The sequence below is a fragment of the Peromyscus californicus genome, unplaced genomic scaffold, assembly GCF_007827085.1.
Source record: "Peromyscus californicus insignis strain IS unplaced genomic scaffold, ASM782708v3 Scaffold_7__1_contigs__length_154581171, whole genome shotgun sequence".
NCBI classification, from domain to species: domain Eukaryota; kingdom Metazoa; phylum Chordata; class Mammalia; order Rodentia; family Cricetidae; genus Peromyscus; species Peromyscus californicus.
In genome coordinates, this window is record NW_026294595.1 from 132,237,820 (window position 1) to 132,252,759 (window position 14,940).

General features: G+C 45.3%; 1 protein-coding gene across 3 annotated transcripts in view; it reads left to right on the forward strand.

The window, feature by feature from the left end:
• The first annotated feature begins 4,151 nt into the window (after window positions 1-4,151).
• Ctnnbl1 (catenin beta like 1) overlaps window positions 4,152-14,940 on the forward strand; it is a 178,160-nt gene continuing 167,371 nt past the window's right edge. For all 3 annotated transcript variants that reach the window (XM_052726476.1, XM_052726475.1, XM_052726474.1), the window contains exon 1: window positions 4,152-4,277. In XM_052726476.1, the coding sequence (XP_052582436.1) occupies window positions 4,248-4,277 (30 nt within the window). In that variant the 5' untranslated portion in view covers window positions 4,152-4,247. The remainder of the gene's footprint in view (window positions 4,278-14,940) is intronic.

The following is a 14,940-nucleotide window of genomic DNA, read 5'->3' on the forward strand; positions in this document are numbered from 1 at the left end:
GGTGAGCTGGTTGGCATTAGAGGGAAAAATTCTGGCCGAGTATTTGCTAGTGAGTAGCTGAAATCCAACACGTGGCCTCACAGAGCATGCCAGCAGGACACTAAGCATTTGTTTGTATTATCTTCATTTGTCTTTCCTTTATTCTCCTCCCCACAATTCCCTTTCTCTCATGCTTTCTTTTTAACTTGTGCTCCCTGGCTGTGCTTCAAGTATCTTTGTAAGCCACCTGAAATCCTTTCTGTAACACTGTGGTGGTAGAAATAAAAGCATACAACATAAATATACATATAAAATGTAATAAGTGCTATAAAAACCTATTCCTGAAACACCAACAGTGGTTGTTCATCGTGGAGAGAAATTGATGGTTAGCTGTGTGTTGGGGAGATATAGGCACCCAAAAGGGGACAGATGCATGCAACTTGACAAAGCTCCAGGTCCTGGCTTTCAAGTAGCTTTATGAATATTATGATGGTAAGAATGACTTTTTTATTATTCAGTTAATGATATTTAATATTGGCTCAAGGTAGAAATTGAGAAAGTAAAGCAAGAGGAAGAAAAAAATAAAAGCTGTCTTTACTCCACTACTCAGAGAGACTGCTGTGAACCTTCTCTGTGTAGGACTGGGAGATCTGGGCCTGATCTCAGGACTTGGAGTGTGACAACCTAACGCTATGCCTACTGGGTAACGAGAGAGTGATGATAAAGTGGAGGTTTGCAGGAGAAGAAGAAAAAGAAAGTAGTGAGGAGGAGGAGAGGGAGGGAGGGAAGGAATAAGGGAGCTACAGGAAAGGGAAGAATCTCAGAGGCTTTGTGTGACACTTGGGGGTAGGTGGTAAATGCAGTATCAAGACAGTGTCTGGTGCCTGGTCTGACTCAGGGATACTATATGACTTTCATATGGTGAGATGCTGTGGAGGGAAGAGAGGAGATGTGGGAGTCAAGTGTGCCACCCAGAGAATGACAACCTATACTTCATGCTTCTGCAAGGTGCAGTATGACATTGCTATTGTGAGGATCCAAGCAGATGCCACAGCCCCTCTGGGGACCTGTAGTTATTGGAGTACCTGGGAATAGTGCCCTGGTGACACAATAGAGCAATAGTGATGGTGACAGGGGCCAGCCTTCCCTTCAAGTGCTTTAGCAGGTGACAATAAAGAATTGGAGCAGAGAGTCCCTGGAGGGGACTAAGCAGGTATATACAGGACAGGTGCACACATGGAAACAGTTCAGGTCTCCAGGAGCGCTGTGCTGAGGTTATCGTGCTGGTGCAGGCAAAAGCTTTGAGCCAGGAAATGTTAATTGACATCTGTGCAGCACAATGCACATGCCCAGGATGTCAGCCCTCGACAATATTTTTTCTTTTTTGTACAAGATCCTCCCCCTCAACTACAATATATGTTCCTAGAAGGAAGAGACCTTGTTTTTATACAGAGCTCTATGCTGGAGCTGGAGAGATGGCTCAGTGTGTAAAGCACTTGCCTCGAAAGCATGATGACCTGAATTTGAATCCCCAAAGCCATGTAAAGCCAGGCACGACAGCATACATCTGTAATCCTCGTGCTCTGTGCTGAGATGGGAGGTGGAGACAATAGAATCTCCAGAAGCTCATGGAGCAGCTAGCCTTGTCTGCACAGTAGCAAACAACCAAGAGACTGTGTCAAAGTGGAAGCTGAGCTTGTCCTCTGACCTCCACATGTGAGCCATGGCGTATGCCCGCCCACACTTGCGTGTACGTACATCTCTCCCCAACACAAGCACGCGTGAGCTGCATTCTGAGAGCCACGAGCTGTATCTAGCATTGAGTGGGTTCTTACTAATTACTTGTTGATTATATTATTGATTACTTGTCCTGTTATAGATGAGGAAACTGCAATTTAGGGAGATGGGAAGTAATGTGGCCAGTCTAGCTGTGGGGGAACATTGGCTAGCCCGAGAGCTAAGAGTGTATTGGAAGATGTTTAACAACTGACTCTCTGGAAGAATGAGAGACAGCTGTGATTTGTAGCATGGGTTGATCTTCATGACACAAGTACTCCAGGGTGGGTGTTTCCAGGCTGATGCAAACCTGCTGGAAAATTCTCTGAAAACCAACTCTGGGTTTTTGCGAGGCTGTCTATGGAAACCGACTGAAGCAAGGCATGGCCTAGAACACAATCCTGTTCATGGCCCAAAGGATTTGCTCTCACTGTTACTCTGCCCTACCTCCCTTGAGGTCACAGTCTACACTTGTACGAATGGGAGGGGAAAGACATGCAAATGAACTCTACTGAAAGCAGTTTGCACAGGTCGCCCTTTAAAAAGAGAAACCCAATCAGAAAACATCCCTGTTTAAACCATCTCAACAGCTTCCCAATGTAGACAGCATAAAATCCATTCTGAAATGAAATCAGGTCCATTGTGAAACCTTCTCTACCATGCACTGTTCCAGGCTTTAGGATACGAAGGTGAAGGTGCCATACTCAACCCCAACTTTCAGAGAGTCTGCAGTCCAATTAGTGAGACTGCCAGTAAGTAAAACATCAACCATGCAGCACAAAATGACAGACTGAGATCTGTGAGCAGTAGAGGAAGTGTGAGCAGACAGGAGAGGATTTGGCAGTTTGAGGAACAACAATTTCCCTGTAGTTGGAGGCAGTTATGTGGGTTTGTGTGACACTTGGGGGATAGAGTCTCATGTAATCCCAGAAGACAACCTCCTTAACTCTTCAATAATGGGCAAATTCTTCCCCAGAAACCTTTTTTTTCTTCTTTTGTCTTTTTGTTTTGTTTTGTTTGTTTGTTTTTTGAGGCAGGGTTTCCTCTGTGTAACAGTCCTGGCTGGCTGTCCCGGAACTTGCTTTGTAGACCAGGCTGGCCTTGAACTCATAGAGATCCACCTGCCTCTGCCTCCCAAGTGTTGCGATTAAAGGTGGGTGCTACCACCACCCAGCTCTTTTTCTTTTTTCTTTTAATTAAATTTTTTCATTTATTTTACTTACCAACCAGTTTCCTGTCTCCCCTCTCTTCCCATCCCCCCACACCTCCCGTCTATCCCCCCCATCCATTCCTCCTCCACAGAACCCTCTTCTATAAGAATGTGTGTGTGTGTGTGTGTGTGTGTGTGTGTGTGTGTGTGTGTGTGTGCGTGCACGTGCTTCTGGGTGCTCACGGAGGCCAGAAGAGGGCATCAGATCCTCTAGAAATGGAGTTATAGGCAATTATGAGCTGTCCAGCATGGGTGCTGGGAACTAAACTAGGGTCCTCTGGAGAGCAGTAAATGCTCCTAACCACTGAGTCATCTTTCCAGACCCCTATTAGCTCCTTTAATACCACTTGGGTAGATAGGAGATCATCCAATTGCCATTGGGTCTTATGTAGACAAATACACAGAAGTTCAGAGGAAAATATGATATCAACGGTTTCTCAGCCAACAATAATCTATGGCCATGTGCCATTATGTGAGCCAACACTGTCCAGTGGAAGCATAATGGGAAGCCAAAATGAAAGAGAGAGAGAGAGAGAGAGAGAGAGAGAGAGAGAGAGAGAGAGAGAGGGAGGGAGGGAGGGAGGGAGGGAAGGAGGGAGGGAGGGAGGGAGGGAGGGAGGGAGGGAGGGAGGGGAAAGAAAGAAAGAAAGAAAGAAAGAAAGAACGAAAGAAAGAAAGAAAGAAAGAAAGAAAGAACGAACGAACGAACGAAAGAAAGAAAGAAAGAAAGAAAGAAAGAAAGAAAGAAAGAAAGAAAGAAAGAAAGAAAGAAAGAAAGAAAGAAAAGAAAGAAAAAGAAAAGGTAACTAGTGCAAGTTTTGAAAATCTAGCGTGCATTTGATTCACACTTAACATCTCAGTTAGGACTAGCCACACTTCAGCGCCCAGTAGCCACATGTGACTATCTTATGGGTCAGTGCATTTCTTTATCATATTTCTTTATCTGGAAGCCTTGTAAGGGTAGGTACCATCGGCCCTGCATTTGCCCTATACTTAGAGAACTGCCGCAGCTTTAAGTTCCTTCCCCTAAGAATCCGCCCCCTTTCCCGCCCCTTCAGGATCCAGGCGGAAGCAGCCGTCAAAACGCGGCTCACTTTACGGCCCTACTTCCTTTTACGGCAGTGTGGCGGGCCCGCCGGCCTCGCGCTCTTTTACTCTATTGGTTCTGAGGCCCCTCTCCTGGCGCTTTACGGCAGTGTGGCAGGAAAAGCCTCTGAGCGGCCCGTGGTTCGGGAGTGAGTGGAGGTAACCAAGGGACCCTGTGCTGATTGGGTCTGAAACCATGGACGTGGGCGAACTTTTAAGTTACCAGGTAGGTGAAGTTGTCAGGGCCGGAGGGCCCCTCATCCCCGCCGAGGTCTCAGGGCCGGAGTCCCGTCATCTCCCTTCCTCTCGGTCTTTGGCCCTCACTTCACATGCTACCCAGGGTTCTAGCCCGTCATTGCACTTCATTCCCCGAAGCCCTCGTGGACCCTTCCTGTTCCTTCCTTCTCCAGGCTTGAGCCCTTTGATCTCCCTTTCCCACCTGGCAGCCCGGTTCCCTTCCGCACAGTTTTGGTCTCGTTTCTACCAGTTCATAGGGCTTGAGGCAGTTGTGGAGAGCACTGTTTTTTCCTCGGGGTTGAGCCTCAGTTTCTTTATCAACTGCCGATGTAGCTTTGGATAAGTCTTTCCTCCGTCGCTGAGCCTCAGTTTGTTCATTTATTTATTTAAATCTATAAAATGGATATATGTGAAAGGTCATTTGAAAGCGCAGAAACCTGTGCCCATGTTCCCGCAATTGTTAAAATGTTTGGAAAACGGAGCATGGGATAGGTCGGTAAGAGACGTCTTGACCTCCTTGCTCAGGATACTTGTGGTGAACGGGTGAAGTCACTCAACAGTTACAAGCTGGGATTAATTGAAACTCAAATGTCCAGGCTCCCAACCCAAAGTTTCTACCCTCTTTTGACTGTCTAACGAGGCTCCTTGTGCCCAGCTGGTATTCAGTAGTCTTAGTAGTGTTGGAACCTGTGAACCGTAATTAGTCTGAATTAGAAAGTACTATAATTGTAAATCACACTGGATTTTAAAGACAGTATGAACAAAGTAGTATTTTATATTGATTATATGAGCTTTGATCATTGTTCATATTGATTGAATGATCTTATTTTGGGTAATGGATGAAATAAAATACAATTTAAGCCAACCATACCCACTTGTGTTGACTTTTAAATGTGTAGTTACTAGTGATAGCTCTGCAGTTAAGAGTAGACAATGACATGCTGAGCCTGAGCTGCTGCTGCTGCACACCTTTAATCTCAGTGCCTGAAAGTTGGGAGGCAGAGGCAGGGGAATCACTGTGAGTTCCAGACTAGCCAGGGCTACATAGTGAGACCCTACTCCCCCCAAAATAAGACCTGAATTTGCAGTCTCTTTTTTATTGCTGATTGTTGTAACCTTGGACAAAATACCTCATGGTACCTACCTCATGGTCTGTGAAGCTGTTAAGAAATTGTTAGACCAGTGTTTGTTGTAGGGTAAAGCAGTCCATAAATAGTAATATTGATGGTTATTTCCCTTAGCCAATATATAAAAGACTGGCCCTAGAGATGGAGACTCCAGTAATGAGAAAGAATTTGTAAGCAACCAGGAGATGTGAGGCCATAATATTCTTCTCTCTAAGACAGTATAGCCGGAAGGTGGTGGTGCATGCCTTTAATCCCAGAACTCAGGAGGCAGAGGCAGGAGGATCTCTGAATTCGAGACAGAGTGAGTTCCAGGATAGCCAAGGCTACACAGAGAAAGAAAACCCTGTCTTGTAAAACCAAAAAAGAAAAGACAAGACAGTGTAGTTAATGATGGAACAAGAACAGTTGTGGGCAAGTCTCTGATGAGTGTTTATTTGGGAGTTAGGGGCTAGCTAGTCCAGTCCGTTGACTCAGATCTGGAGTGGTACTGTCAGAAAAGGACCATTCTTTGGTTACAGCGATTTATTGAACATCTACTGTATACAAGGTACTGAGTCCACTGAGCATGTAATGTGGCGTAAATAGGACAAGACTTTTACTTTTTTTTTTTTTTTGGTTTTTTGAGACAGGGTTTCTCTGTGTAGCTTTGCGCCTTTCCTGGAACTCTGTAGACCAGGCTGGCCTCGAACTCACAGAGATCCACCTGGCTCTGCCTCCCAAGTGCTGGGATTAAAGGCGTGCGCCACCACCGCCCGGCGACTTTTACTTTTGTATGAAAGGCAGATCTGGTGGGGAGTCACCAGAGAAAAATTGAGAAAGTAAGCAAGAAGTTCAGATTGCTGGTAGTGGTGTGAAGGGAGTATAGCAGACTCTGCAGTGGAAATGTGAGTATGGTTTGGGGGCGGCCGGACGTACGACTGCTGGACACAGAAAGTGTGGTCCAGATGCATCAAGCTCTTTCATATGTGTAAAGGACACACTGGGTTTCAAAGCTTTATCATGGAAAAATGAAAATGAAGTATCTTAATTTTTATGTAGATTACATTTAATGTATTGGATTAAGGAAAATAGGTTATTAAATTTTGTGCCTACTTCAAAACTTAAACTTATATGTCAAGTTTTGTGTGTGTGTGTGTGTGACTTTTCATTCTATTTCTATTGGACAGCACTGTTGTAAATAACCCCTTCCAGGGCCTCCATAGACTGAGTGGTCAGGGAAGGGGTCCGAGGAACCAGCGTTAGTGCTCTGAAGGTTGAGAAGGAGCCAGTCATATGATAGGGCAGAATGATGAAGGCAGGAGCAGGAGCTATGGGCACAGGCTGCAGGCCCATCAGGTGAGCAGAGAGAAGAGCCATGTGGCCAGAACTTGGTGAGTGAGCAGACAGCAGACGGTGATAAAGCTGGAGGTGGAGGTAGATGACAGCCTTTGTAGGACTTCCTGTGGGCCAGGAGAAAGCCTTTGTGTCTTGAGAGGTGATCCAGATGTCTTCATTCAACCCACTTGTTTTGAATAAGAACTCTGGTCTGATAGACTTAGCTGAAGTCACGGGCCAAGGTGGTGACTGACAGGCCAAGGCAGTGGCCGATGTGTCAACAGAATCTTGGTCTTGTATTTGCTGCTCTGTTCCTGAAGTCACAGGCCAAGGTGGTGACTGACAGGCCAAGGCAGTGGCTAACGTGTCAACAGAATCTTGGTCTTGTATTTGCAGCTCTGTTCCTTTTTAGCAGGTCTACCTCCATTCCTGTCTGTGAAGACAGTGGTGCTTAGAGTCTAGTTTATAATCAATCAAACACTCCCATCCTCCTATAGGAAATCTTGAGGACCAGATGAGCTTGTGGAAGTGAAAGGGCTTAGAAGACAGTGATAGCCTAACATGAAATAATTATTTACCTGCATCCTCACTAAATGCACACAACAGCCCTATGAGGAATTTTCTTTTTTCCTTCTTTTTTTTTTTTTTTTTAAGTCAGGGTCTTATGTAGACCGAGTTGTCCTCAAACTCACTATGTTGTCAGGGATGACCTTGAATTTCTGACCCTCCTGTCCTACCTCCCAAATGCTGGGACTATAGGTGTGCACCACACACCTGGTTTATGGTATGCTGTGGACAGAACCAGGGTTTCTCGAATGCTTGGCAAGCACTCTACTCAACTGAGTGAAGCGCAGTCCTAATTAGTCTTAACAATAAAAACCTAGAGTCAGATATCGAGGGCGAAAGTTGAAAGATCAGAGAAGAGGAGCAGCAGCCACTAGAAACTTCTTACCTCTACAAATCCTCAGACCAAATTGTGGGGGAGGGTCCTCTCTTCACCTACCTTATGGATTAAAGGTGTGAGCCTCCCAAGTGCTGGGATTAAAGGTGTGTGCCACCACTGCCTGGCCTCTATGGTTAACTAGTGGCTAGCTTCACCCTCTGATCTCTAGGCAAGCTTTATTTGTCAGAACATAAACAAAATATCATACAACAACTGAGTTTTCTATCCCTAGCCAAGGAGGAAATCCCCCTCACCCCCACAGAGACTTACTATGTAACCCTGGCTGGCTTGTAGACCAGGCTACCCTCAAACTTACAAAGATCTACCTGCTGCTTGCCTTTGCCTCTGCCTCCGGAGTGCTGTGATTAGAGGCTTGCATGATCACACTCAGCATGAGGAACTGTTTTAATCCCCATGTTATAGTGGAGGAAACTGAGACCTAACTGAAGGTGTCTAGCTAGGCAGTACTCAGGCTGTTCTGTTTCGTAGCCAGAGCTCCTGACCACTGTGCTGGTCTATCTGTCTGTCTGTGTGCCAGAGACAGAACTAAAGTGCTTGCAGACGTGTTGTCAGGTATAATTCTCAGCACATCCTCCAAATGTAGATGGTGTGACTACTTCACGGAATGGGAGACTGAAGTTAGGGAGGTAGGTTCCCAGTCTGTTCAACTCAAATAGCCAGTAAGCAGCAGAGCCAGCACTGAATGCCCAAGCATGTTTTCCATTTTGTTTTAGGTTAGAAAGCTTTCAGTTGGTGTCTTATGCACATGTAGAAGAAAGCATAAATCATAAGCATTGTTGCTCATAGTCAACAGTGGCAAAGCCAACTTCAGCTGAGCACTGGAGCTCCTGTGTGGGAACAGAAGGGAACCAAGCTGTCTGATTGGCACATTCCGTGTTCTGAGACTTGAGGTTTTGTGTTTCTAGCCAGATAGCAGTTGATGCTAAAGCTGGTGCTCAGGGACTGCACATGAAGGCACCCTGGTCTAGAATTCCAAGTTCGGTGCTCAGGGACTGCACATGAAGGCACCCTGGTCTAGAATTCCGTCCCTCACTTCTCATGGGCACTGGTTTGCAGAGTTCTCAGCTCTGCCACTCAAAATTGAGAGCAAATCACTTAATCTCTCTGAGCCTCAGTTTCCTTCTATGCGTAATGAGGGGATTAAGTATGACTCTCTCTGAGGTCCCTAGTAGCTTTAAAATTCAGTGATACTAATTCTTTAGGCCGAGGGCTCCAGAGAGTCCAGTGGATAAGAAAGCCTGGTGTAGTGGAAGAAGTTGGGGCTGGAGACCTGGGAGATCTGGCTGTTAATCCAGCCTTTATCAGCACTTATCTGGGTGACTCAGGACAAGTCACCTTCCCTCTTTGCACATCATTTTTCTTGTCAGTTGTCAAATGAGGAGGTCAGGCTGTACAGCTTCTGGTTCTTTCCATTCCTAAAACTCAGGGTCTAAGGTGAGCAAGAAAAAGTATCATACGGTGGCAAGAAATGTTTATTAAAACTTTAACATTTTTTGCATGCTTATTAAATTTCATATTTGGGGCAAGTCAGTGGGAAGGTTGCAATTTTCTGCTGAGATTGGTTCTTCTAGTAATAGGCAGGAGAGCGCCTCAGTGTATGCCTTATATCCTTGACAGATGTTAACAATTCATTTGAGAAGACAGGAGAATTACAATGTGGACAGGAGGTGGTGGAAAAAGTCTTAAGGAGGGAACCAGTTATGTTCCCAATATGGAAATGTACTTTTTTGATGCCTTCAGGCTTAGACATCTCATCAAGAAGTGTGCCCAGCAGTTGCTCTGCTGAGAAGTTTCTGCCGCATAGGAGCAGATCTGAACTCCAGGGCACTCTCATTAATACTCATTCCACAGATGTCTGGAAAAAGTTCTTACCTCTGAAGTTTTGCAATAAAGAATTCTCATTTAGTTCAGATTGGCTTGGTGGGAATGGCTGGCTTTGCACCACGAGAGAATTCTCTTTGAGGCAGATTGGGGTCAGGGACCCTTGGCTTGGGGGATGTTGCAGACACCCACTCCTCCTTTCATATGCAGGTAATAGCAGCGTTTTCTTGGATTGGAGGGGCTTCTGGCAATCTCTTATTTTGCCCCTCTCCAATTTCTTACTCTTGAAATAAAATTTAATGATAATAAGCTGTCAGTATGAAAGAATTTGAGAAGAAAATATTCATAATCTAATGAATATTTTTTGTTTCCACAGTCATACATATTTTGCATGACTGTAACTATTGTGTATGTACTGTTTCATGTTCTTTTTTAAATTAAACATGTATTTTTTAATATAATTTTCATGTTACTCTTTAACATATGTGGGCTTTTTGTTTGAGTTATAGACCATTTTCCCTTAAGTTATTTCTCTACAATTGGATATTTAGGTAGCATCCAGGTTTTTGTTCTTGGAGGTAATATTATGAGGAGCTTCTTTGTTCATGTGACATTTCCCCCTTCCCACTTGTATTTATAATTACTTCGTGCTATCTCCTGAGCTAAGGGTTGCATGTGTTAAAATCACTGAGACCTGATCCTGGTTCCTGAAGAATTGATAATGTGAGGGGTAAAGTGGGCATTTAAACACCTCACTGTGTGAATATAAGTATCCCAGGACCATAGTTCAAGGAATACTCAGATAACCTTGGAGTGGGGCTGGGTTGGAGGGTGTGGGTTCGGTTTGGTCACTGAAAAAAGGGTGATGTTGGAATCCCAACCCTTGATGGAGGAGTTCTGTGGATGACAGAGGAAGCTGGGAAGAGTCACTTGCCAACTGTTAGGAGCAGGGTTGTGCGATGGGTGTTCAGGGGTTCGGGGAGTGGCCAGAGGAGACAGTACATGTGGAGCCACTCCCTCATTCAGCACTGTGCACTCAAGTTGTACAACTTGTGATTTACGTTTCTGCCATTTATCTAGTAGGCACATAACATGCTAGTTCAAGGTTACTTGAGTGAGTATATTTTTCTGGTACACGTTTGTCATTTGTAGTTCTTGCTACCTGCTTTTCCCCTTCTAAGATAGGAATTGGAGTGTGTAGTTGAGCCTTTTCAGTTGGTTGTTGTTGTTATTGTTGTTGTATGTGTAAGATACATTATTGGCAGCCTGGACACTTATGTTCAGAATGCCTCCTTCATCTTTGTGGCAGCTTGTGTTATGTTCTAACCCTGGGAATATTATTCTGATCATACTGAAGGAGGCTGCATTTTGCATGACAGCTTCGTGCGTTTCCAAGTTAATCTTGTTAGCAAGGTGCCTATAAATAACAGGAAAAGAGCTAGTTCCATTGATGTTCTCGTTTGTTTTATCTCTTGATGTTTTTCTCCCCATCCGTTCATTTCTTCCCACCATAGCTTCCTCATCTGTCTTTCCTCCAGCTCATTCTTCTCACAGACTATCTAGTATGTTCCTGTGCCTCCTGTAAACTCAGGGGACGGGAGCCAGCATCTAGCAGCATGTCTTGACCGTCCTCAGTGCCAAGTAATGGTTGTTCAGGAATGGCATATGTATTGGTTTCCTTATTGCTGAGACCAAATACCTGACAAGGAGCAACCAAAGGGTGGGAAGGTTTGTTTGGGCTCACAGCTTTAGGGATACAATGTGTTACTTTTCTGTTGCTGTGATCGAATACCCTGACAAAAAGCAACTTGGGGAAGAAATGACTTATTTAGGCTCACAGTTCCAGAGGGATGGAGTCCTTCATCGCGGGGAGGGAGGGATGGGAGTGGAAGCATGAGGCTGCCCCTGCAGTCAGGAAGCAGAGAGATCACATTTCATGTGCACATAGGCACACAGGAAGCAGAGAGATTGAACAGGAAGTGAGGACAGGCTATAAACCCTCAATGCCCACCCTCAGTGATGCACTTCCTCCAGCAAGGCTCTACCTTCTAAAGATTTCATAACCTTCCCAAACAGTAGTACCAGCTGGGGATCCAATGTTCAGATCCATGAGCTATGGGGGACATAGCACATCACTGTCATTCCATTGTGGTGTGGGAAAGGCATGGCAGCAGGAATGTGAGGTGGCTGGTCACATTATACCCACAGTCAGAAAGTGGAGAGATGAATGCTGGGGCTTAGCTTGAATTTTCTTTTTCACCCAGTTCTGGACCCCAGCTAGTGGGCTGGTCTTGCTCATATCTGGGTGCGTCTTCCCTCTGGATTAAAATTTTCGGGAAACTCCCTCATAGACACACCTGGAGGTGTGTTTCCATGTTGGTTCTAAAGATTTGTTTATTTGTATTTTGTATGTATGAGTGTTTGCATGCATGTGTGTCTGTGCACTATATGCATGCTTTGTGCAGCCTCAGAGACCAGAAGAGGGCATTAGATTGCCTGGAACCCAGAGTTACAGGTGCTTGTGAACTGCCAAGTGGGTGCTGGAAAGCCTAGGTCCTCTGGAAGAACAAGCACTGAGCCATCTTTCTAGCCCCTCCAGGAAGGCTAGTCAAGGTGTCAATGCAAATGAACCGTCATGGACCTGGACTGAAGGACCCAGCACTGCCCTGAAGTACGTTGTGGGGTTGCCTTCTTTTTGGAAGCTTGGACTCTACCGCCTTGTTTGCTGGCTGGCCTGTGTGCTCTTGTTTTCAGCTTTGAGGCAAACTTGCTACTTCACCTTCTCAATAGTTTTTCTTTTAAATTTTTTTTTAATTAGTTATTTTGTGTATGGCTGTTTTCCCTGCATGTAGGTGCACCCTGTGGGTGCAGTGCCCCCTGTGACCAGAAGAGGGCATCAGATTCCCTGGGATTAGAATTACATACAGTTGTGAGCCTCCATGTGGGTGCTGGGAATCAGATCTGCCGGAAGAGCAACAGTCTTTCACTCCAGTCTCTAATTTACCTCTTAAAAATTAAAAAAAAAAAAAAAAGTGTGTTTGAGTGAGTGTGTGTGTGTGTGTGTGTGTGTGTGTGTGTGTGTGTGTGTGTACTAGTAACTCAAATGTCAGACTTAATTCAGGCGCTGCCAGCTCTCTCACTAATGTTACATGTTTTAGTCCAGTGTTTTGTGTGGGCTCCTGCATTTCATTTAATTGTCATAGTTTCTTAGTTTTCCTGTGTCATTTTGAAGAGTACTGGTTTTGTTTTACTTACTTATTTATTTAGGTTTTTTTGAGACAGGGTTTCTCTGTGTAGCCCTGGCTGTCCTGGAACTCACTCTGTAGACCAGGCTGGCCTCGATCTCAGAGACCCACCTGCCTCTGCCTCCCGAGAGCTGGGATTAAAGGGGTACGCTACCACTGCCTAGAGAAGAGTACTGGTTTTAAAAACCTACACTGTTGAAGAATGCCTATGCCCTCTTCTGCCAGCTATTTCTTGGGCCTCACTGTTGGTATCTTTATTTTTACTAGAGTGTGACTGTAACCCCATTCTTGTCCTTTCAGAAGAACTTATCCATTTTTTTCCTTCAGCTCCTTTATGTGTAGCTACCTGTCAGCCCAGGAGCCCTGATTGACATTTCTTGTGTCTACCGAGCTTCTGGCCAGATGTTCGGCTATCACACAATTCTCTGCTTTCTCCTCTGCCCTCCCATGCCCAACTTTGCATTTTAGTCAGGGCTGCCAACTGTTCAGCTGACTTGAAAGAAGCCTTGGGGCCCTTTCTCAAAGATGAAAGGGCTGGGAGATGAAAGATTCTTTCCCCCGGACCATGCAATCTTGTGAGCCAACTCCCTTCAGTAGCCAATAAAGCATAAGCACGTGAGAGCGACTGACTCACAGGCTGGGTAGGAAGAGGCCCTGTCCCAGTTAAAGAAAGCTGGAGGAGTTTGCTCTCTAGTGGGAGCTCCAAGGGCTTGAGCTCCCAGTGCTGAGTGTCAGTGCTGCCACACAGGTATCAGCAGGATGTGGTGGCCTGCTGAGCCAGACACGCCCACTGATGGGAAAGAGAAGGCCTCCCAGAGGAGGAGGGCCGTGTCTTCAAGAGCCTTCTTTCTAGCCTTCCTGCTCCAACTACTGCTTCCTAGCTATGGCCTTGCATGGCCTTACCACACAGGGGGATTCCTAGCAGGCTTGCTTTGATCATATGGTGCTATTGCCATGTAGATGAGGGTCCATTTCCTCTGTATGCTGACAGAGAATGCTCTTCTCCAGGCATAGAGGTCATACAGCGATGGACCCAGGCCCCCCTACTTAAGAAAGATCTGTTGATGTAGGTCATATTGAACAGCCTTCTTAATTTGGGGGTGAAATCGGGGAACACAGTATCTTCCTGTACTCTCAGTAGGTGTCATTGCTTCAGGTGGAGGACTGAATGTATAAGGTTGAACACAATAGAGACGTTTTCCTACATAAAAATGACTGCATCAGAGAATGCGATAGTTCAAAATAGCTTGTCAGCACTGTGGGAGGAAGAACTGGAAGCCTGTGAAGTGTCTTTAATGTTTAGCATGGCAGATGAATGCAGACTGTGGGTCAGATGGCCTGCATTTGAACCCCAGTCCTGCTGAGTGCTAGCTGTGTGACCTTGGGCCAGTTAATTAACCTCTGTAAGCCTTGGTTTTTATCTTTCACATGGAGATCATCTAACAGTGTCTATCTGGAGCTCACCATCCTTAGAAATATTCTCATGCTACCATTATAATCTTTTTTTTCTTTTTCTTTTTTTTTAAATCCCAGGTCTCAACACATAGCCCTGACTGGCTTGAAACTTTCTATGTAGACCAGGCTGTCCTGGAATTCAGAGATCCCCTGCCTCTGCTTACTGGGTGCTGGGATTAAAGGCATGTGCCACCATGCCTGGCTATCATCTATATATTTTGTAAATTACAGGATTAAATGAGGCAGTGTGGGTGGTATAGTTCCCAGTGAATGGCAGCTGTTGGTTTTTCTTATTGACATTCCAAACAAACATGCTACAGGGAATCAAAAGTTTGTCTTGAATTTTGCAGAGCTGCCTCAATATTCCCAAGATCTTTGGTCCCTTGGAGATTAAGGTTTAGAATTAAATGAAGTGAAATGAGAACAGTTTGTCACCCACACATGCCACACTGCAGCATATTCTCAGTAGGTTAGAGCACAGTCCTATTCTTCCACAGTTAGCAGTCACTGATAGCAAGAATTATGCCTCCAACACGGCCATTTGTTCCCCAGGTCTCCTTCAAGGCACTGAGAAATCACAGTTTCTGCTTAGCAGGTAGCAGGAATCTCACAAATTACCCTTTTCCCTACCCCAGTCATCCCGAGGGAAGTGGGTGGTTTTGATCTGAGTCTGTGTAGCTGGAGAAAACTGGAATTAGGAGATGGAGCCTGGATTCTGAGTCTTCT